Source organism: Anastrepha obliqua, chromosome 1 (assembly GCF_027943255.1).
Source record: "Anastrepha obliqua isolate idAnaObli1 chromosome 1, idAnaObli1_1.0, whole genome shotgun sequence".
In the NCBI taxonomy this organism is placed as follows: Eukaryota; Metazoa; Arthropoda; class Insecta; order Diptera; family Tephritidae; genus Anastrepha; species Anastrepha obliqua.
The window spans coordinates 72,046,194-72,070,438 of NC_072892.1; the positions used below are offsets into that span (position 1 = coordinate 72,046,194).

Below are 24,245 nucleotides of genomic sequence, written 5' to 3' on the forward strand. Positions count from 1 at the left end.
AAGTGGATCAAATACGACAATAATGTGCGGAAATGATCATGGTGCAAGGGTGGTGAAGCTCAACAGCTGTGTGTTTGATGGGATTGGAAAGGAATCATCCACTATGAGCTGCTCCAGCCTGCTCGAACGATTGATTCTACACTTTACTGTCAACAACTGATGAGATTGAAGCAAGCATCGAAAAAAAACGGCCAGAACTGATCAGCAGAAAGGGCGTCGTCTGCCATCAGGACAACGCTAGGCCACACACATCTTTGATGACTCGGCAAAAACTGGGAGAACTTTCCTGGGAAGTTTCGATGCATCGACCTTGCACCATCGGACTACCATTTGTTTCGGTCAATGCAGAACTCCTTTAATAGAGTAAAGTTGGCTTCAAGAGAAGCCTGTGAAAATTTATTGCCGCAGTTTTTCGCCGAGAAACCACAAAAGTTTCACACTGATGGAATAATGTCTCTAGAAGAAAAATGGCAAAAGGTGGTCGACCAAAATGGTACATATTTGGTTTAATAAAGTTCATTATAAATATAAAAGAATGAGTTGAAGTTTGATTAGAAATACGAAAAGACTTTTTCGACTACCCAATATATATATTTTCGCGTACACCCTTTTTGGGTGTTTGGCCGAGCTCCTTCTCCTATTTTTGGTGTGCGTCTTGATGCTGTTCCACAAATGGAGGGACCTACAGTTTCAAGCCGACTCCGAACGGCAGATATTTTTATGAGAAGCTTTTTAATGGCAGAAATACACTCGGAGGTTTGCCATTGCCTGCCGAGGGGCGACCGCTATTAGAAAAATGGTTTTCTTAATTTTGGTGTTTCCCCGAGATTCGAACCAACGTTCTCTCTGTGAATTCCGAATGGTAGTCACGCACCAATCCATTCGGCTACGGCGGGACAAACAGCAGAGTAAACAGATGCTACCAATAAAATATGCTACTCAATAAAATGGGACATATTCTAAAGTTTATTGAGGGAGTTCGGCTCCATGTTCGCAGTACTAAGTCCCTTCGTAGTATTTTTTTTGTGGCGGTGAGGTAGGGTTTAAAATTCCTACGTACTTATAGCGACCGTCGTTTAGCTATTTGCAAAAATATCCATGTCCAAATAGCATCTGTGTAATATAAAAGTACAACTCTCAGAACTGTCTTTCAAAGCATTTATCTATGTTTGGTATAAGTCTCATCATCCATCTGCCTTTCTTGCCTTATTTGTAATGTGTGTGCTCTTGTTGTTGTTGTTTTAACAGTAATGGTAGCCCTGTCAGTGTAGGGTATATCACTGGTCATCTTCGTCTAGTTAATCTAGGGGTAAGCCCAGGAAACATGCTGTTTCGACAGGTTGGGTCCAGAGGGAGGGTGGTGTTAGATGAGTCGGTTTTAGGGGGCATGTGAAGAGGTGGTTAGTGTCGTTCGGGGTACCTTCACATGCCGGACATGTGTTTGGAATGTCGGGGTCGATTCTGGATATGTAGGAGTTTAACCTGCTAGAGTATCCAGAACGTAGTTGTGCCAGTGTTACACGAGTCTCACGGGGAAGCTGGAGCTCTTCGTCTGCAATAGGTGGTGGTTGGACTCCGATTACGGCATTCACAGGACGGGAGTTCATGAAGGTGGTGACATTTCCCATGGCAGCTGGTTCTACGTTACCGGAATGACTCGGGTTTTTCCCGACCAAGTATACTAGCCCTGTATACTAGCCCAGTATACTAGCCCTGTCTAGTGAACCGTATAGTGTGTGTGCTCTAATTTATTGGTTTTAAGGATACATAGTTCTCTTCGTTCTTTCGCTAGAAGATTTACAGGCATCATGCCGCTGATCACATCGTATGATACGCTGAAGCAACACGCAGGGTAGCAGTGCTTTAGGCTTTGGCAAGAGTCTTGCGGAAGTACTCAGTTTTAAGTGGGTTCGCCTATATATCACATCCCTATAGTAAATTAGAGCAGCGTCCGGGCATCGGATGTTAGCCAATAATCTTGATAGCGCTGAGATTGTAAGTCGTCTCATAACATGGTAATATTAATAACATTATTAATAATAATAATCTCTGCTAATGAGGTTAATTTATGGCTTGATGGGTATGTGAATTAGAAAATCGCCTAACTAGCTGTTCTCGAGACCCCAATAGATCCCTAAAAATTTACTGATTGATGTGCATTGTACGCCGATGAGATCGTCGGTCCAATTTTTAGAACTGAAGATTGAGTCCACGTTACCGTCAACAGTGAACGCTACAGACAAGCTTTTAAGGGGGGGGTAAGGGATAAAAATCGATTTTTTTTTTGCATGTTATTATAGTAAAACATTTCAAAAATACCGTGTTAAAATTTTAAGTCAATCCGAGCAAAACTTTTTAAGTTATAGAGCATAAAGCCGAGCCGCCTCAAACATCTGCCGAGACGCAGCAGTTGCGCGCGTAGTCCGTTACAAACTTTAAACGCGGTTTTCTCGAACCTTTTTTTTTAAAGTGCGTAGTCATTGGCATTTGAAAACTACTCAACCGATCCTTTTGAAATTTTGCACACATATTTTACATATAAAAAACCTCCCCCCAACGTCGCCATTTTTTTTATATTAAGGTGGTTTTACACCTACAAAATTGCGGCATTTTTTCGTCAAAAATCACTTTTTACTTCAAACGACTACCAAATGGCTGAAAATGAAAATAAATCGTCAAAATAAACGTTGGGGGGAAGTTTAACTCATACTTTAACTAAATTATTCGATTTTTTTGATTTCAGATGATTCTACGCTGAGATATGCTGACTACTGCAAAATGTATTTTTGAAAAGACGTCTACGTAAATGTGCTCTCATTCGCTCATTTTGCAATATTTTTACATGAAAATTTTATCAAATATTCTTGAAATGTTACTTTATAATATGCAACAACTTTTAATAAACTGACTTGAACCGTTTCGCTACAATAAATTCATGAAAAAAGTGTTTTTTTTTAGCGTTTATCCCTTACCCCCCGCCCCTTAAAGAGTGCTTCGCAAAGCATGCAGAATGAAATTTTAGGAAAATTTCTCAAAGGTAGACTTTAGTTTCATGGCATGAATTATATTATATATTTGTTGCTGCTTTGCTATCTGAAGAAGTGTAATTTTTTTTCACTCCTTCGCAGTTGTACTCCAATACTCTACAGACCCTCTCAAATTTCTCGAGTACATACACTTGCTGTAGTAGTACTTCCTTCCACACTTACTGATATCTACAAAAAAATATTTATTGATACAAATTAATACAAAAGAGCATAATTGTTTTTATTTCTCACTCAAGAAAATGAGAAATATTACAAGCGTCTTGTTTCGTGATTCTTGGTAATAATTTCCAAAAGCCACAAACGAGAAACAGAGTTTACTTAACGAGCGAAGTAGAAATGCACTACAAAAGAAACAAAAAGTAAAATCGCATAATTTACACCACTGTTGTAGTAGTAACAATTCAAAAATAAACATCATTTAGGAACGAAGAAAATTCAAGTGAAAAACAAATAGACAGCAAAGCCCAACCAATTGACGTTTCTGTTTGTTTGAAGCCATTGACCAAAATCTGAATACAAGTCTAAAAAGAGTTAAGACAAATATAACAAGAGTGGATATTACATTTTCATACTCCTCGTGGTTGCTATTGTTGTTGCTAGCTGGTATCTCCATCAAAAGTAGGCGAACCTTAGAAAGGCACAATCGAATTGAATTTATTTGGAAGTATTTCGTACTTCTTTTTTTACTATAATATTGATAAAACTTATGACAATGCCGCTACCGAAATGAAATTGTTGTAAGTTTTTAACAAAACAAAAACAAAGGCGCTTGTCACGGTGCAGCGCTCAGTAAAACTGGCAGCAAGGCAAGGCAGCTGCGGCAGGGCTAAAACGCCAATCAATCGGGCCAAGTGAAATAAAGTGGCAGTCAAGTAAGGCACAATGCAGGCAAACAAACAAACTTGCATATGCATACTTGCGGTTAATAAAAATGCACCACCTACCATACAGCTAAAACTAAAAGTTTAGAGGAGTGAGTTTAGAAGTTAAGCTATGCGTGCGTTTTGTTCACTCAGACGATATAGGAAAAAATGTAAAAAAATAAAAATTTAATAAAATGTACTTGAAAAATTATTTTTTCCGCTAAGCGCCTGGTGCTTTTCTTTCATATAAAAACCTTTCCTTGCATGTTTTATGTGAAGCAACTTAGATTCACACGTCGTACTGACTTTGGACCATTTCTAGTGAATCTTGTTGAGGTTTTCACTCATCTCTTTCGTATGAAAAAAAAATTCTCGGACGCTTTTTTCATAGAATTGTTTATGCTTTTAGAAGCTAATTTTGACAATTGTCGAATTGCTTGAATTTTCTAGAATTGTAGGTCAAGCTCAAACCTACAAACACACCAATTTCTAGAAGAACTGATGGCAATGTCCAAAATACCAATAATTTACTTATCCTGCAATCGAATAAGTGAAAGAGTAAAAAGAGTGACAATATTGCCCGCAAGTATACTTTTGTATATAAAGAAGCATACTCAGTCAAGTAACCAGTCAACCGGCCTAGTCTGTCATCCGGCAGCGAGGCGACAGCAATAAATACTCGTAAAATCAAATGTCGTTGTTATTGCTGTTGTTACTCCTTTGGTTATACAATTGCCATTTGCATTTAATATTTTATTTCATTCTTACTTTTATTGTTGTTTTGCTGTTTCGCCAATTTTTTCAGCGCATAGCAGAAATGAAATTGTGGTAGGCTATGAAAACTTCGGCGTTGGCCTTTTTTTCTTTACCTGGCTTTTGTACAAGTAGACATACGTATGCATATATACTACAACAAATATTAACACAACTAACAATTTACCTCGATAAGGATATTCAAGGCATATAAATGCATAAATTTATTTGTGCAAATATTTGTGTCAGCAATGCTTACTATTTATTGTGATTTGTGCTTATAGAAGTATATTTATCTGTGTGTGTGTGGCTTTGTTGTGGTATTTGGGGCATTGCATTTGCATTTTGAACTGAAGACGACACGAATAATCAATTTATTTTTGCTGAAAATTTATGGCGCGAGCAAAGGTAGATATTGGATAAATAAATATAAATTTATGTGTGTATATATGGGAGTGTGTAGTTGTTTTTGTAATGAAAGTTTAATAGGTACTGTATTTAAAGGAAAGTTCTATTTCAAACTGCGCCATGCCGTATGCTTATTTTTCTATTCACCGAGCCAAGTGCCTGTAATTCTGAACGGATTTATGCTATAATTTATTAAAATACCATCAAAACTAAATAGGAGTTTCAAGCATTAACAATGCAGTGGCGAAACTAAATGAGAGCAGTAAAGCGAAATATTTTATAAATAACTTTAAAATTTTGATAAAAATTTGCCGAATTTTGAAAAATTTGATACAAAGTTCTGAACATTGCTTGAATGTAGTATGAACTATATTTTTATAAAAAAATACTTGGAATTACAAAATAAATAAATCAACAGTTAATTGATCAGTATGTGGTGCACACTTTATTTTGACGCTGACTGTACTTCTTACGTGAAGCGCCCACGTTTTCGGATCGTAGTTTTAAATTTTTAGTATTTTAGGACAACATTTAATATTGATGTAATGAATTTAAGTAGATTTAGCCATTCTTATATAGCCATATTCTACTTATCAGCATATTGGGTTCTTTCTAAAATGTCAGTATAACTTCGTTTTTGCACTGTTCTTACAAATTTTAAATTTTTTTTCAAAATGCCTGTTTTTTTACAATTTTTTTAATAACTTTCGATAATTCAAAAACAATATAAGAACCAAAACCTACGCCAAAACATTTAACTTAGGCCAACCCTACTGAAAAAAAATCAAACTCTGAACTTGCATTTTTTCCATATTCATCTTCCAGTTATTTATTTACTTACAAATTAAATAGCAGTATAAAGATAACGAACGATATTTCCCAGTCCCGGTACAATTCGCTTTCAGTTCCAAAATTTCCTTTATTAATTTTTTCTTGTAAGCGTATCTGCTCAAACAAATCTAAACAGTTATAATCTAAAACGGAACACTTATATCAGTGTATTCGAGTTCGCTGCTACAATCCTCGCCTAGTAGGAAGTCGTTTTGCAAACAGTTTCCCAGTCTAAGCGTCAACGGCTTAGAGTGGCTAGATCAGAACGAAGTTGAAGGAGCAGATGATTTTACTGAAAATCATATGGACATGTTGGTCCCAATAGTCTCTCTTGAAACCGCGCATGATTCTCCATGCACTGAATTAGAGTAGATATTAGAGTAGTTACGATTTAAGTCTTCTATTGTTAAATTTTTATTACACTTATAACTCTCAGCAATATTGATTACTAGTCTTAACTAGTCGTAAATAAAAGCACGAAGCAATTTTTTTTTTTCTTTTTACAATAACAATCCAACGCGTTTACATAAGAAACCCACATTTTGAAAAATCTCACGTGAGATTGGGGGATGGGGGAGGGGGTTGAATAAAATCTCACGACATCTCACCAGGGGGGGAGGGAGGTATAGAAAATTAAAAAAAAACACCTCACGTAATTTATGGACGCCCCCTAAGATCTCAAATAACCACAATAGTACAGTAAATATACACAAAAAATCAGGATATTGGCATCTCACTTACAAACACAGAAAAAATCTCTAAAACCTTTTGATACGATTTCTCACAAAATCTTAATTGTTAAATTGATAACTTCTGGTTTTCATGCTATCTTTTTGGAATGGATTAAATCGTATCTGGGCAACAGAAGTTCTAGTGTTGTTATGGATGGCATTTCCTCGAAACCATTTATTGCCACCTCTGGCGCTCCCCAGGGTAGCACCTTAGGATATGTATTTTTTCTTCCCCTCATAAACGATATTTGCTCGTATTTCTCTTCAACGAGATTTCTTCTTTATGCCAATGACTTGAAAGTTTACTCTGAGGTTGGTCCTTCAATTCTTCAATTCAATTAGCTTATAACGGGTGTGTAATGAATCGCCTTTTCATTAACATCAAAAACTTTCATAAAGTAACGTTTTCTCAGATACCAAAGCCATTTAGGTACGATGAAATTTATCTAATGCCACTCTTCAATCGGTTGACGAGATTAAGGACTTAGAAGTGCTTATCATTCAAATTTCAATTTTACTTTGCATATACCATGAGTTACATTACAGGATCCGGCACTGATTACCGTGCATCAGCTGTCTGTTAGTTGGCTAAATTACAGTCCAGAGAATTGTTTACAAGTGCGCGGAAGCATTTTGCCGAGAGTAAGCACGAAAAAATAAAATCAGTAGTGGACTTCAAACGTACCAGAGTTAAGTCATAATATTTGGCTAGAATATAACAACCAGCGATTGTTCGTGAGCTCGAGCACCTTACAGTAAATAAAGTTTTTTTTTATCGCACCATTACTCGATACAATGATACTGGTAGCATCGCGTAACGTCATGGAGGTGGTCATCAAAAGACTGCAACGTCACGTGAAATGGTTCAAAGAGTGAAGAAGCGACTTGAGCGAAATCCCCGACAAAGTCCCAATCAAATGGCGAAGGAAATGAAAATATCTAATCGTAGCATCTACTGCATACTAAAAAATTATCTCAAAGTCAAACCTTACAGGACCCAAAAGGCACATGATCTCACACCAAAGCAGCAACAAGTCAGACTTGAGAAAGCGAAGAAGTTGCTTCACTTGGCCAAAAGCGGTCAATTTCCGAACATTGTGTTTGACGAGAAAATTGTTCGAGTTGAGCAATTCGTAAACTCCCAAAGCGATAGGATTTATTTGACCGACTGTTCATACGAGAATTTGAGTCATCGATTTGCCACCAGAAGGGAGCCCGCCACAGGTAATCGTTTGGAACACTGTAACCGCCGATGAGCACTTTTCAATCGTTTTCATCGAACCTGGCGTCAAGGTAAATGTGAAATATTATCGCGAAAGTATTCTGGAGGTTGCTTTGAAGCCGTGGGCACCAGCAACGCCGTCAGAATTGGGAAGGACCTCCGCTTTCAGACAGGGTGACTCCCTGTCGTATGACTTCTTTAACCTGATGTTGAAGAGGATTGTACGAGCCGCAGAACTTAATCGCTCAGGCTCAATATTTTATAATGATATTGACATCATCGGCCTTAACAACCGCGCTGTTAGTTCTGCCTTCTCCAAACTGGATAAAGAGGCAAAACTAATGGGTCTGGTGGTGAACGAGGACAAAACGAAGTACATCCTGTCATCAAACAAACAGTCGGCGCAATCGCGTATCGGCACCCACGTCACTGTTGACAGTTATAATTTCGATGTTGTAAAAGACATCGTGTATTAACACCGATAACAATGTCAGCCTTGAAATCCAACGCAGAATATCTCTTGCCAGCAAGTGCTACTTTGGACTAAGTAGGCAAATGAGCAGTAAAGTCCTCTCTCGACGAACAAAACTAGCACTCTACAAAGCTTTCATCATGCCCGCCCTAACGTATGGCGCAGAAGCTTGGACGATGACAACATCCGATGAAGCGACGCTTGGAGTGTTTGAGAGAAAGATTCTGCGTAAGATTTTTTGACCTTTGCACATTGGCAACGGCGAATATCGCAGGCGATGGAACGATGAGCAGTATGAGCTTTACGACGACATAGACATAGCGCAGCGAATAAAGATCCAGCGGCTACGTTGGCTGGGTCATGTCGTCCGAATGGATACAAACGCTCCGGCTTTGAAAGTGTTCGATGCGATACCAGGTGGTGGTAGCAGAGGAAGAGGAAGGCCTCCTCTGCGTTGGAAAGACCAGGTGGAGAAGGACTTGGCTTCACTTGATGTGTCCAACTGGCACCGGTTACTACGAGAAAGAAACGACTGGCGCGCTTTGCTCAACTCGGCCAAAAAGGCGTAAGCGGTTATCGCGCCAATTAAGAATAAGAAGACTTATCGGATGCAAAATCAATACTCTACAATAGATTGAAGTACTATTTTCTGTGTAATAATGTAGCATAATCTTATTGGAATTTACTCTTATTTGGTAATTTTTCAAAATGTCTGTAACATTTAACACTAGACATAAATAAATAATAAAACTAGTCATCTTCCCGCTTATGGCAATCAAAATTAATTTTGAGCTGATCCTATAATACATTTATGCTTGAAATTGATAGTATTGAGCTGTTCAGTCGAATTAATAATACTACTACTATCTAACGAATTCGAACAAGTTTTCAACCGATGTATGGCCCTCTTTGAACGATTTGTACCACTGCAAAACACGTGCACGCGATAGAGCAGAGTCCCCATAGGTTGTCTGCAACATTTTTAAGGCGTCTGAAGCCGAAATTTTGTTGGAATAACAAAATTTCAAACAAATTCTTTGTTCAACTTGAATTTCCATCGTTAAATTCGAAGAACACACTAGAGCTTGACTTGTTTACAGTAGCACAGAAAACAAACTATGTGACATATCACGCTGAAATTTGCCATGTAAGCTTATAACAGTCCTACCAAAAAACAAAAAATTTATTTTTGCCATATGTCATCCGCGGACCGTTTTATTGATAACGTCTCGTTCATATTTCAGCAGAAGGTATTATATATAGAGCCCAATGAATGAACCATTCTGGTACTTTTATCCGGAAAACGCTGTATATATGTATGTATATGATTATATACCAGTCTATAGACTAATCTAAAATTGATGCTGGAATGACGACTACAAATCCTTACTGAAAAATTTAGAATCTTTGTCTTCCGATTTCGTTCCACCACAATCTCTTGGTGTTGTTTAGATGCATAATTGCTTGAAATATGTATGTATACACGTTCCATTTGAAGTGGAAGCATTTTTTTCTTAAAATAACTACATTTTCTTTTCAAAGACCATGCAAATGACCACATTTGGCTTCAATTGTTCTCGTTTTCGACGTTTCCATCACATTAGTCAGTGTTTCAGCCAATATGGTTGCGAATTCACATCGTCTCGGTTTTCAATTGGCTTCGATGTTATAAGCGGAATGTCTAGTTCGTTGGCTGAATCGGTGGCTGGCATTACTAAGACTTCCAGAACCAACAAATTTAGCGCATGCTACACACCTTATAACTATAAATGCTTTAAGTTTGTCTTCCAATGCGTTAATTGAAGCAGGATTGTCTGAATAGTCATGAGCTTTAACATAGCCCCACAAAAAATAATCTAAAGGCGTTATATCGCACGATCTGGGTGACCAATTGACAGGTCCCGAACGTGAAATAAAATGTTAACCGAGCTCCCAACAAGTTCATTGTTACGCGTGCTGTGTGGCATGTAGCATGTCATGCAAGTCAAACTCTTGCATTTTGGGCAAAAACAAGTTGGATATCATTTCACGGTAGCGCTCACTATTCACAGTTACGTTACGATTCGCAGCATCTTTGAAGACATACGGTCCAATGATACCTCCAGCCCATAAACCGCACCAAACTGTGACCTTTTTTGGATACATTGGTTGCTCTTGCAATTCTTCTGGCTGATCTTCACTCCAAAATCGACAATTCTGCTTATTTACGTACCCATTGATCCAAAAATGAGCTTCGTCGCTGAACACAATTTTTCGACTTTAAACTTTCTTAACAGAAAACAATTTTTATAATAAAATTCAATGATTCGCAAGCGTTGTTCGTTTGTAAGACGATTCATGGTTAAATTATATTCCAAACTGAAGATGTTTGACAGTGAAACAAAACACGAAACGTGCGTCAGCTGTTTAAACCAACTGTTTAAAAAGATAATAGCTAAAAAATCACCCTTTATGTGAGATACCGGCCGAAACATTGGAAAGAGTATGCCAAAATTGGACTAAGCCAATGGACCATTTGAAGCGCAGTCGTGGTCAACATTTGCATGAAATAATCTTCAAACATTAAATTATATGGACTGTTCTATCGATTTAAATAAAAATTTCACGCATTTTTCTGAATTTTACGTGTGGTTTTTGAAAAACTTTGTTATAGCTCTTAAAAAATCACCCTTTATTATTAAAACAAAACGTGTATTTTGTATTAAAAACAAAAAAAACTGTTACAAGTGCTATAGGTGATAATATTAAATAGTTTTTGGTTTTAAAACATTCTAGTTGTTGTAGTTGTTGTAGCAGTTCATTAAATTTTGCCAGGCGCATTGATGCCATCGATTGTCTTCGTCTATCTCATCTTACGCTGGGCACAGGAAATATAATCTTTCGTGCGGAGTACCTTTGATTCTGGATAAGTTAAGACCCTTTAGTTTACCTTTTCCAATAAAAAACGGCAACTCTGGAATCACTAAAGCTATATCCCAGTGAACAACATTAACGAGTGGTTAAGGAAATAAAGCTTTACAGTTTTCTGGAATTCATATCTCGAATATATTTTCAAAGTGATAATTTTTTCAGATGAATTTTTACAAGAAATAATTTTTACTACTTCGAAGAAAACGAATATTCTGAATGTAAAAAGTGTAGACAATAGCAGCGCGGTATACTTGAGAACAACGCTACAAGCCATTACCGCTTCTCACAAGTTCCACAATACTAGTGACATGATACGACTTTAACGACTATTCTCCTAAAATGCGAAACTATTCTACTTCTCTCCATTCTTATTTCAAATCTAATTTTCATCTTCATTTACGTTTGCATTATTTTTAAACTGTTGCACTGAACAACTTGACGCTTTAGCATTATTAAAAAAAGCTATCTAATATAACGATTATAATAATTACAAATTAAACACATTAGAAGCTGAGTTCCACCACAACAGCGAGTGTCCGAACTAGTACACGTATTCGTACAAATCATCGTAGTACGGCCGTATTATAGGCTTCGCAAGATACTCAAGACGTCTTAGATGCTCGCGCCATTGTCGATAGGTCATACGTCGACGCGGGGGCACCTCCTCAATCGGTGGCTCAGGTATCGGACAATGTTGCCGTAATGGTGGCACCATACGTGGTAATGCCAGCCGTAACATGTTCGCAGTTGGCTTGTAATTGAGCGCGGCACGTATGATGGGAAAGCGTAGCGTCGACCAGAATTCCGTCTCCAGTTCCAGATGATGAAACCACTTCGGTACTTTGGGTGGCGCAAATGGTCGACCGCGATCCTTTTTAGCTGGTTCTTTGAGCGATATTTTTGGCGCATACGGGTAATCAGGTGGAGGTGGATAGATATACTTTTCACGTGGATCTCTTGGTTCGCTTATTTTTGCAGCATGTTCCAACAATTCTGCGAGTGTATATGTTTTCTTTTTTTTCTCCTTCTTTTTCTTAACATCAGTGGCTTTGGTAGTTGGTTTGTCACTGCAATGTGGTGGCGGTATTTCGCGTGGTGCTGCATTCTTCACGGCCCAGCGATAGAAACGGACCCAATCACGGCGTGTCATTGGACCACGCTTCTGCCAGCGTGTCACTTCACGCTTGGGTCGTGGGAAATTGAAATGTTTGGGTAGCGCATTCTTTTCGACCCACTCGAACCAGCGTGGACGTGGCTTTTCCTCCTCAGCTGGTTCGGCCTGTGAAGCTGTCAATGACATAGCGATGGCAGTGTTGTGTTAATTTGTCCTTACGTTTGAGAATAGAACTCAAATTGTTGTTTTTTTTATTTGTTTTTGTGGACGAAGTTTCGTAGGTTGACACTGGTTTTGTGGCTTATGGATTAGGCCAATGAAATGTTCTAACAATAACTACGTAGAGTAACTGTTGATGTAGCTGTTGATTTGGCTATTATACTTTTACTGCGTCAGTTGTTGATGGTGGTGGGGGTTAGGTTATGAGGCTACGCAGTGTAACTGTGAGCGGTAGTTGCGAGTCTTAAGTTTAACTCAGCTCGTTTCGGCGGTTATTTTAGCTGATGGTGCAATGGATTCTCCTGTCTTAACTGTTTAGCTGACGTACTTCAAATTAAAATATCGAACACTCTATTTTGGTTTTACTGAGGATTGTTCTACTTGAAGTACTACAATTTAGTTTGCGGCGTTGTAAGTTGTTTTTGTTGGTTTGATATTTGTTTGTATCGGTGGTTTGAAGCTGCTATTGTAGAGTTTTCGGATTTTACGGAGTTTTACGCCAAAATTTCAGCACAGAAATTTCGAATCGAAAAAACCGCTTTGATTATTTGTGTTTTGATTCAAATTCTATATATGCGCGCCGTTCTAATGCCAATTATTTTCCAATATTTTTTATATTCAAAAATATTTTTTTTAACTTTTCAAAAATTTTTGATTTAAAAATACTCGAATATGTGTTTTTTCTAATAATAAAAAGGATCCAAAATAACGTCGAAAATGGAAACGAAAAAACTAGATGAAACCACTTCGCCTCTCTAATGAAAGATGCAAAAAATGCAATGTGAATGTCTGCGGATTCTAAGTCCGCTAGACACCCACAACATTGAGAGTTTAGACAGCGATGTCGTGTTTAAAGAACGCGAGACAATGGAAGAGAACGTTTTCAACACTTAGCTGCAGCAAAAGTCATTAGAAGCAAATGGGTTTCCAATAGTACAAATGTTAAGTTTGTGAAATTCCGAAGTTTCGCCAATATGCCGGTCATATGTTACCTAAGCTCTATGACTCTAATGAATTACTTCATAGAAGAGGCGGATTCACCATAAATTTAGTTGGTGCTCTCGGCAGGCAATGGCAAACCGCCGAACGTATTTCTGCCATGGAAAAACTCCTCGTAAAAAAACATCTGCCGTTTGGAGGCTGTGATTAACTGCTAAACATAGCGCTAAATGAACTCTTTTTGGTAGCTTAGGTACTTTATTTTTAAAGCAACGCGGTAGGTACTTCCGTAACCTACTATATGTTTGAAAGGCATTGGGGTCAGTTTGTCAAAATATCCATCTTTCACGCGTATTGCCCCAAATAGATGATCTATTGATTTAAGCGATATGTCAGGTTGTATTCTATATTGTTTTGGTCCTAGACATACCGAGCAAGTTCTTACTCATAAGCACACCCTTTAGAAAACCAAATGTTTTTCCTACAAATTTTACTTTTCCTCCACAAATTTCTAAAATTTGCAGCCCAGTTTGCTAAGGGAGCCCACAGTGAGCCAGCCATTGACAATGTGCTTATTTGGCAATTTATCTGTGAATTGATTTATATGTATTAGTAGTCTGCCTCCATTAACCCATAGGAAGCAAATTGAGAAATGTACCTGAGTTCTTTATTTCTAGAAATCTTTTTTTATACTGCTTTTGGTTTGGTTGCGTAGAAAATGAATCCTGCTTTTGAAAAAAATCCTTTTACACTTATGTCAATTGTGACATTGCTGCTTTCAATATTCAATAGTACATCTCATAAAGTTTTCTTTACTGCTATTTGTGTATCCGCTAATTTGCTTTTGGTTTGATCAAATTTCCCCCTTCTTAGACCATCCCTGACCATCCAATCTCGTCCGAAATTTTGGTAATTCATAATATAACCTGAGATGTACTCCAATGCGTCTTCGCATAGTAAAATTCATCGACCTCAATACCGTCTTCGATTTTGTTATTGTTCATTTGGGTGACTATTTCATCTAACTCATTAAATTCTACAGAGGGATCTGCATAGTCAAACTCAAGGCCAAGCCACTTTGCGTTATCTTGGTTATACAAAATGAAGAATAGTCTAAGCTCTATGAAAGTGTAACTGGCATACTCCAAGGTAGTATAATGGACCTAATACTTTACTTGATTTACACACAGGATCTACCAATCACAGAGGAAACCATCGTCGGAACTTTTGCAGATTACACCGCCTTAATCGCTATAGACTCCCACCCTGAACAGGCTTCCCTCAAACTCCAGGAAAAACTTGATAAAATAGCTCAATGGCTGAAAGACTGGAAAATAAAAGTTATCGAAACAAAATCTGCTCAAGCTACTTTTGCACTCAACCGAAACACTTGCCCACCTGCCAAACTCAATAAACTCTTGGCATGCATCACGACAGCAATCTCACATGGAAAACGCATATTTTCACCAAACACAAAGCACTTGGAAATGAACTTCGCAAACTATACTAGTTGATTAACCGAAATTCTCATGTTTTTCTCAAAAGTAAACTCTTAATCTACTCAGTGCTTTCCATACATTTGTAATAAAATGTCTCAGTTTTATGTACAAATATTCCTGAATGTTAAAAAAACCTATTGCAATAAATAAATGGTTTAAAAAGAAAAAACAAAAAACTTCGTGTTGCCGACTTCAACTTTAAGCGTCGTACTCAGTATTCTGGTATTATTTGGTAAAAGAACAATCATAACGTACATAATAAATGTATATACATAAATACAATTATTTCAGCACAAAAACACGAATTTCACGATATTTTTTTTTTTTTATGATGCTCACACTCATGAAAAGGTTTGCTCAGTAAGCAGCTTTCTCATTCCCTCTTGACAAATCGGCTCCCTTAGCAAGACACTGGGTTGCTAGCTCTAGAAATTTTGACTAAAAGTGGAGGAAAAGTAAAATTTGTAGAAAAAACATTTCATTTTCAAAATGGACTGCTTACGAGCAACAACTCGCTCAAGAGTTTTCATCGGTATGTTCAGGACTATGGCAGTATGACATGGAATACATACCGTTTAAGTCAAGACATGATAGAGTATTTGACGCAATCCGAGATCGAGATGGAGAATTTACAAAGCTTTATTTCTTATGATGTGGTGATTTAAACGGAACTCATGTTTTGCAGCTAGCGTTTGCTAAAGAGTTACAGCAGGGAGAATTATTGTATAGTCCCGACGCAATCGATTACATTGCAGACCTCATTATAAAAAAGTTGGCAGAACTTGTTTCCAATGAGCCCACCTTCCTATGGATGGATGAAGTGTCCAGAGGAGGCTTAGAAAAGCACAGTACCAGTATGAAAGAGCTTCTCATAAAAAACATAAAAATCGGCTTAAAACTGTAGGGCCTTCCAATTGTGGAACGCGCGCTACAAATAGGAGGAGGATCTCGGCGAAACACCTAACAGAATTGTACGTGCCAATTATTTAATAGGTCTATGGATAAGTTCGTGCGGTTTTACAACAGATGGCGTAACTTGATTATTATTCCATCGATCCACATTTCCAAACATTCATTGGAGAGCTACTGTCGTAAGGCACAAACGTCAGTATAAGTTTTTTATTTGAAGCGTAAACAACAATATTTTTACCACACTTGAAAATGTCGAATTTCGTGCCAAATAATGTGTTTTTGCGGGGAATTCTTTAATATGAAGAAAAAAGCAGCCGAAAGTCATCGTATCTTGGTGGAAGTTTATGGTGAGCATGCTCTAGCTGAGCGAACGTGCCAGAAGTGGTTTGCACGCTTTAAAAGTGGTGATTTTGGCCGCGCCGCCAAAGTTCATGGATACCGAATTGGAGGAATTGCTCGATCAAGATCCGGCTCAAACGCAAGAAGAGGTTGCAAAAACTTTGGGAGTTGATCAATCAACCATTTCCAAGCGTTTAAAAGCCATGGGAATGATCCGAAATTCAAATTTCGAAAAAAAACCGCACGAACTTATTCATAGACCTATTATTTATTTTTAACAAAATAGTTTCATATTTGCGAATTAATTCACAAAATAAAATCTTGGATTATGTGAAATAATTTCTTGTTTTAATATTAGACTTGGCAATTTCCGCTAACCACTTCTATCTATACCATTATTTACATTCAAATATTAATTAAAATTTATTTTTTAAGTCGTTCACAGTTTGTTTCCATTTAAGTAACAAAATACTATTTTGCTACCATTTTTCCCAAAAAGGATTTAATTTTTCCTTTTCTTAAATACAACCTTTTGTAAGGGAGTGTCAAAAATCGAATGTCACTAGTGAGCAAACCTTTAATAATTGAATCATGGCTCACACTCACCAACATAAACGTACGCCCGTGTCAGCTGACACGATGAAACTAATGAGAACCCCATGTGAATGAATTCTCACCACCGTTGCGTTCCGTAGTATCGTAGATCGTTGACGTGGGATTTTGGATTGTTTACGTAGAAACGTGTCAGCTGATTGCTCTCTCACTACACAGTGTTGCCAAACAGCACATTTCGAAATCATTTACAAAATAAACTTATACAAATTTTAATTTTTATTAAAATAACTTAAAAACAAAGTTGAATAATGATAATTCCGGATAAATGAACTATTTTCATTTGTTGGTTTTCGGCTTTGGTTTCTTAAACAAAGAAAAATTGAAAAAGTGTCGATACCACAAAACACATACACACATAAACCGATGTTTGTGTAAATATGTAACCAAAGGAAGCAGCTATTTTCTACGAGCACAAGTGTTGCTCAATTTTGTGTATCCTACTGGCAACGGAAAGGGACCTCGATACGTTGGTGAGAATGAGCACCATTAGTTTTATTTTTCTATAGTTAACTGCTTAAAATAATTGTTTTCCAAACTTCCAAAACTGAAAAGTAATTTCATTCGGGTTAAAACTAATGACATTTAAACTGGTCACAAACAGGGCACAATTCACAGCGATTTGCGCCTAGTCCGTAGCAAACACACAAACCAAACGCAAATCCGCAAACCATCGTTTCGTTGCGATCGTCATACTGTTAACACGGATGAAGCGATTGCTCTGGCAGTTATTTACATGTGCATTAAAAAAAACGAAAAAAGGACAACCAGCAGGCTTGGATGAAAGAATGGTTGTAAAATAGGAACAATCATTCTTATATTAAGTTGTTAAGAAATATGGAAATGACTGCCCCAGGGTATCAAATTTTTGTTTAACACTTGTAATTTTTCCGCTTACTCTTATATCGACGACGGTCAGCAAAAAATGAGAAAATCTACAAACTGCCCCACAAACTAGCAACGAATCCCAGGTAAATGAAAATTTTCAATTTCTTGGGATATGTGCCCGCAATTCGCAACACATGATGGATTTTCTCCCAACTGCAACAAACCGCTGGGAATTGTAGCCAGCCAGTTTGTGGTCAGCTTTAATGCAAATTTTTCCAATGCATTTCACGAATAGTCAAATAAATACGTTTACATTTTTTTTTGGTTACTTGACTCACTGTATACACTGTTTTATTATTAAATCATGAGCCAGAACCATAAATGTGCATATGTAACGACACTAGATTCGATATTTATTTATTTATTTTTATTTATGAAGGTATATAACATAATGGGCGAAACTGTATTGCGCTTTCACTTATCGGGAAGTAAGTGAAGTTAGTTGCGTTGAATTAAAGTGGCACCTTTCTCTCGTTCTGTTTTTTACGTTCTTCGTCACGAGTGTTGTCAAACAGTTGTGAATCAAACTTTTGAACTTTATACAAAATTTAGAAAACACAACAAATATTCTTCTAAATTTCGAATCGTTTAGGAAATTAATGGGTACGCCAAAATATGGCTCATAAAATTTTAATAAAACAAGTTTGATACAAATTTTAAGTTTGTATAAAGTTTGATTTACGAGTATATGGGTTTAGTTGAGGCATGAACAATGTTTAAAACAAAATAAAAATATTTTTGCTCCAAACAAAAATTTAATTTTAAAATGAAAAACAGCGCTATGCACTCAGTTATACTCGCCAGTGTATGTACTATACACGGGAAAATTATACCCGATATTTTTGTTATTCTATCTTCCCTATTGAAAACCCCTTTGAAGAAATTTCAGATGGCTTTAACAATCATTTGAGTACATTTATTTATATCGGTATAATTATAATTATAATTATATAATTATAATAATATCTCCTGTCTAAGCTTGGATTTTGAGAAAGCTTTCGATCGAGTCGGCGTGCATATTGTTTTGCGCCAACTAGAGAAATGGAGCTTTGGCAACAGGATATATTATTTTGTCAAGGCATTTTTTTCGAATAGGAAATTTAAAACGAAAGTAAATAACGTTTTTTCTAGTTTGCACGTTCTGCAGAATGGGATACCGCAAGGTTCTCCACTTTCGGTAACTTTGTTTACAATTGCGTTTGATGAAATTAGCCATATCATTTCCAAATACAAAAACATTTCGCACATTATTTATGCCGACGATGTATTATTATTTTCTAGAATAAGCAACTTAAACTTAGTCAATAAGAGATTTACAGATATTCTAACCGACATCTCAAGATGGTCCATATGCTCAGGAGCGAATCTCTCGCTTAATAAATGTAAATCTTTTCATATATGTAGAAAGCATAAATGTAATAACTTAAATGTAGTTTATAATAATATAAATATTGTAAATGCTCACAGCATACGATTTCTTGGAATTATCTTTGATAAACGTCTTACTTTTAAGGAACACTGTTTAGATTTAAAAAAGAACTTAGCTGCCAGGTTGAATATTATAAAGTATCTGTCATCTAAACATAGTCTTATACATACCACAAATCTGATAAATATTACTAGGGCTCTCATCTTGTCGAAAATCGATTATGGCTTGCCAATATACGGACACTGCGCCAAAAGTAATCTAAAGTTAATTTTCCCAACATACCACGCGGCCGTACGCAGAAGCATTCGAGCTTTTCCAACATCTCCGATACAGTACATATTGGTGGAAGCAGGCCTACCCAATATTCCGGAGAGAACAGAATATACCACAATGAGTCTCATCCCAAAACTTCTCTATTGCAACAATAACATTCTACATGAGGCCACCTCATCACTATTTGCTGCAAGGAAAGTGCAAAATCGCAAGTCAACTATACTAAGAGCATTGGAATATGCTAACAAACTGGGAATAACCTCACGACCACAATTAAGGCCCCCAATTAGCTCACCGCCTTGGCATTTGAGAAAGTCTTCAGTCCTTTTTGGTTTAGCAGCATTTCCTAAATCCAACACCAGTTCATTAGAATACCAGCGTAGGTTTGGAGAATACGTCGCACCATTTAAACCTGAATGGAAAATGATTTACACTGATGGTTCAAAAACTCTAGACCACACCGCGTTTGCAGTAGTGAATGCTGATGGTGAAACAATAACGAAAGGTCAACTACCTTACTACTGTTCTGTGTACACAGCAGAAGCTATAGCAATATACAATGCCATAATAGTTGCATCAAAAACTAATGAAAAAACAATCATTTGTTCGGATAGCAAGTCTACAATATCAGGCATCATGAACATAAGAAATAAATCACCCCTTATTTCAAGCATACGGAGCATATTAATTGAGCATCAATATAAAGTCAAAATTATGTGGATTCCTGGCCACGTTGGTATTAAAGGGAACGAGCTTGCCGACCAAAAAGCTAAGGCTGCAGCAATGGAACCGTTGCACACATTTGACTGTATGCTTAAGAAGGACATCTGCGGACTAATTAATAAATATTTGGAAGCAAAAAGAACTGAGGCATGGAGAACAGTGCAACACCATTATGCAAGCTTAAATACAACTGGCACTAAACCCAACTATCAAGCCATATGCCGTACCAAGGACATCACTGCCTTCATCCGACTCCGTATTGGACACACAATCGGTACACACTCCCACATTTTAATTGGTGAGAGGCCACCTCCCTGCCCCTACTGCACCCTGTCAACATTAACAGTTAAACACCTGTTGGACGACTGCACGCATTTTATGAATCTCAGAAACACAAGTTTCAACAACCATCTTCCATCGGAAATACTAAAGACTCCTTCTCAGGAAAACATTGAGAAAATGACAGATTACTTAATTAGAGCGGATCTGAGAAAATTGATTTAAACCATAAGTCTCTTTACTTAAACATCTATGTAAATATTCTTCCGTACATAAATTTACCTCCCACATAACTTAATTTCTTTAATTCATGTGTCGATAGTGCCTAATAATCGTTTCCAGAAAATTAACTCTCTAATAGCTTAACTTTTGTAGTAAAAAAAAATAATCTTATTAGAGCAGTGAGCCGTAAGCCCTGGCAGCTAGTGCTCCTTTTTTTATTGTAAAATAATAATTTATTGTTATTTTCCATATATTAAATAAAATAAATTAAAAATTCTTTTAGAATAAAAATATTATACAAATTCACAATGCACAACCAAAAAACAAAATACTTCAAAATATGATTAATTCAAGAATAAAATTAAATTAAATTAGGAGTAATAAACAAATCTTTTCTGAGAGTTCATATATCTATAGGTACGTCTACGGATCATTAATGGCCACTTCTTAATAAATATTAGAATTCGACCAATAAGCAGATATGTGTCATCAGAAGCAGCAAAAAAGTGAAAAAGCAAAAAACAGGAAATAAGGTTATCGCTGTTGAGACTTTATATCAAATGGTCACCGGCAATGCCCACCAGACAACAGTAAAACAATAAAAAAAACAAAAAAAAAGCAGCGTTGGTGGCATCAAACATTGCAAACTGCTGCCAAATGCTGTTGATGTTGATGACGACGGTGATGGGAATAGCGATGGTGATGGCAATGACATCAGTATCCACAAAAATTGACAATTGAAAATTGAAAAATTTTACCGATTCTGCCAGGCATTTTAGCATCTTTCGTTTTTTGTTGCTTGATGGCTACTGCTGATGCAGTGATCAAAGGCCTGAGATGCGCATCGGATGCACACTGACGGCGAACGTATAGATGGCTGGACAGATGGTTGGGCTAAATGGTGATTGAGTGAGAATAAATGGAAAATAGTGAATCGTAAATGCAGCAACAACAGTTAAGGCTAACTGCAACTAGATATATATGCTGTTGTTGTTGTTGTTGTTGCTTTCAGATGACATCCTCTTCAATGTATATATTACAGCTGTGAACGTGCCTGCTGATGGCTGGCTACTGTCAAAGGAATTGGGTTATGACCTCGAATGCGTGTTGCGCGTGCGCCGCGCACCCAACAAGGTAATACCAACTATGGCGAAACAACAACATCAACAAACACTAGAAATATTATACACAACAACTGCAGCTACGCAAAATAAAGCTAATAAATATTATACAGCAACAGCAACAATAGCAAAATATTCCGCTGTTGCATGCCTCACTCAGGTGGTGGTGTTGGTTTAAAATGCTTAGCGTTGTGCCAGCAGCAACACTTCTTGCTTGCAACTCTATCTGCCGATGCTGCGAATGCCACTTTTGCTGCTGTAATTGTTGTTGTTATTACTTTCTCAGCTGGCGATTTTTTCAATTCGTTTGCATTTCAAATTGAATTTTTTTGCATTTCAGCTGCAACTTATGTTGTTATTGTATATGCTGTTGTTTGTTGTATTTGTTTTGCTACGAGTATTGCCTGATAGCAGATTTGCTTGCTGTGCGGACACTTGCAATACTTGGCTTTGACTTGCGATAGCGTTGGTGGCATGCCACTTGAGCGATCTTGAGCTTCGAAATGACTTGGGATTTATTTGTGAGTCGCGCTTGATTTGGCTTGATTGTTGTTGGTTTGCCACTGTAGCTGTTGCATATGGCACATCATGCCATCAGATATGAAATTGAGATTCGTTTGCCCTAAAATGGCATGAAACGAAGAAGGAGAAGAGACTTGAATTGGGATACTTTTTTCTACTTATACATAGATATTTTTTAGAGGTACTACTAGATACTGGGTGTGTGGGTGTGTGAGATTGTAGGCAATTGAAGAGCTACCCTTTACACTTTTGGTGCAAATAATTTCGGAAAAGAAATAAGATGAAAAAACAATTAAAATAAGCTAACATAAAACAAACTGTCATAAAATACAAAAAAAAAGAATGAAGAAAAACTAAATTTAATGAAATAAATAAATATAAGTATACATAAAAAATAAAAAAAAGGTTTTCAAATAAAATAAAGTAAAATATCTCTGATGGGATTGATTAGCTGTAAATTTTGTAAAGCGTTTGAAGCTGTGCATTCACAATCAAATTGCACTTTGATTATTTAATGTAATGAATCTCTCTAAAATTGTTTGTACTTATATATATAGAAAGGATTTTTTTTATTTCATTAATGTATAGCGGCCGCCGTAGCCGAATGGGTTGGTGCGCAACTACCATTCGAAATTCAGAGAGAGAACGTCGGTTCGAATCTCGGTGAAAACACCGAAATTAAGAAAAACATTTTTCTAATAGCGGTCGCTCCTCGGCAGGCAATGGCAAACTTCCGAGTGTATTTCTGCCATGAAAAAGCTTTTCATAAAAAATATCTGCCGTTGAGAGTCGGCTTGAAACTGTAGGTCCCTCTATTTGTGGAACAACATCAAGACGCACACCACAAATAGGAGGAGGAGCTCGGCCAAACACCTAACAGAAGTGTACGCGCCAATTATTATTATTTTTTTTTTTTTAATGTATAGTGTCTTATATTAAATATCTTTAAAGATTAAATTATCGACTTTCTCGCCTATCATTCTTGGGTCGGTCATATAGAGGCAATTCTCTCCTTGAAAGTTACTAATTTCTTATACAGAATCAAATGCCATTATAAATACAAGTCAAGACTCAGCCGCTTGGGAGATTAGTGTGGACAGCCAAGCAAGTGTGCGATGCAAATACCCACTTGAACTTACAAAAACGTCTTTTTTGCAAACTAGCTGACTGACACCAACATTTTACCTATACCTACCTATCTACCTGGTAAAATTTTGGTGTCAGTCTGCTAGTTTGCAAAAAAGACGTTTTTGTAAGTTCAAGTGGGTATTTGCATCGCACACTTGCTGAAGTGGAAGTCGGTCTAAACTAACAGTAGGTGCTTTCCATTTCAATTCAACCGGGCTATTCGGGTCAGGTTCTTCGATTTCGATGTCACTCAAATATGTTGCTCTTTGGTCAAAATAATGAGACACGTATTTTTTTGTTCGCCCGAAAAAAATTTTTTTCAAGAGTTATCGGCAATTTTGTTTTTCGACCCAAAATCGATTTTTTTTAATAATATAAGAATTTTTTTTTGTTAAATGCTCATAACTTAGTCAAAAATGAACCTATTTTAATAATTTTGGGTTCAAAATGATCGCCATTACTTACATGAGCGATTTCATGTAGAAACAATTGCAAAAACGTAGTTGAACATTTTTTATTTTGCAAAAACAAAAAAGATTCGAAACTTTTTCGAAATTCAATATTTCAAAAAGTGTATTTTTTTTTAACTTTTTCCAAATCAAGAGAACACCTCAAACTTCAATTGAGCTGAATGCCCAGTAGCTAAAATGAGTTGTTTTTGAGTAATGAATGTTTGAGTAAAAAACCTGTTTTGCACTTTTTGGTTTTTGCTAAATAAAAAATTTTCACCTACTTTTTTGCAATTGTTTCTACATGAAGTCGCTTGTGTAAGTAATGATGATCCTTTTG

The 24,245-nt window shown here is 36.8% G+C and overlaps 2 protein-coding genes across 3 annotated transcripts in view; both read right to left on the reverse strand.

Annotated features, from left to right (window-relative positions):
• LOC129236385 (chromatin-remodeling ATPase INO80) overlaps positions 1-24,245 on the reverse strand; it is a 132,013-nt gene that overhangs the window by 16,883 nt on the left and 90,885 nt on the right. The window contains exon 15 of one of the 2 annotated variants that reach the window (XM_054870744.1): positions 22,310-22,428. The exons of the other annotated variant lie outside the window; for it this stretch is intronic. Coding sequence (XP_054726719.1) covers positions 22,322-22,428 — 107 coding nt within the window. The 3' untranslated portion in view covers positions 22,310-22,321. Of the gene's footprint in view, positions 1-22,309; positions 22,429-24,245 lie in introns of those variants that run through there. 2 annotated transcript variants of the gene reach the window in all.
• LOC129236388 (uncharacterized) lies at positions 11,349-13,236 on the reverse strand. Its single transcript, XM_054870747.1, has one exon. The coding sequence runs from the start codon at positions 12,535-12,537 to the stop codon at positions 11,779-11,781; it is 759 nt and encodes a 252-aa protein (XP_054726722.1). The 5' UTR covers positions 12,538-13,236; the 3' UTR covers positions 11,349-11,778.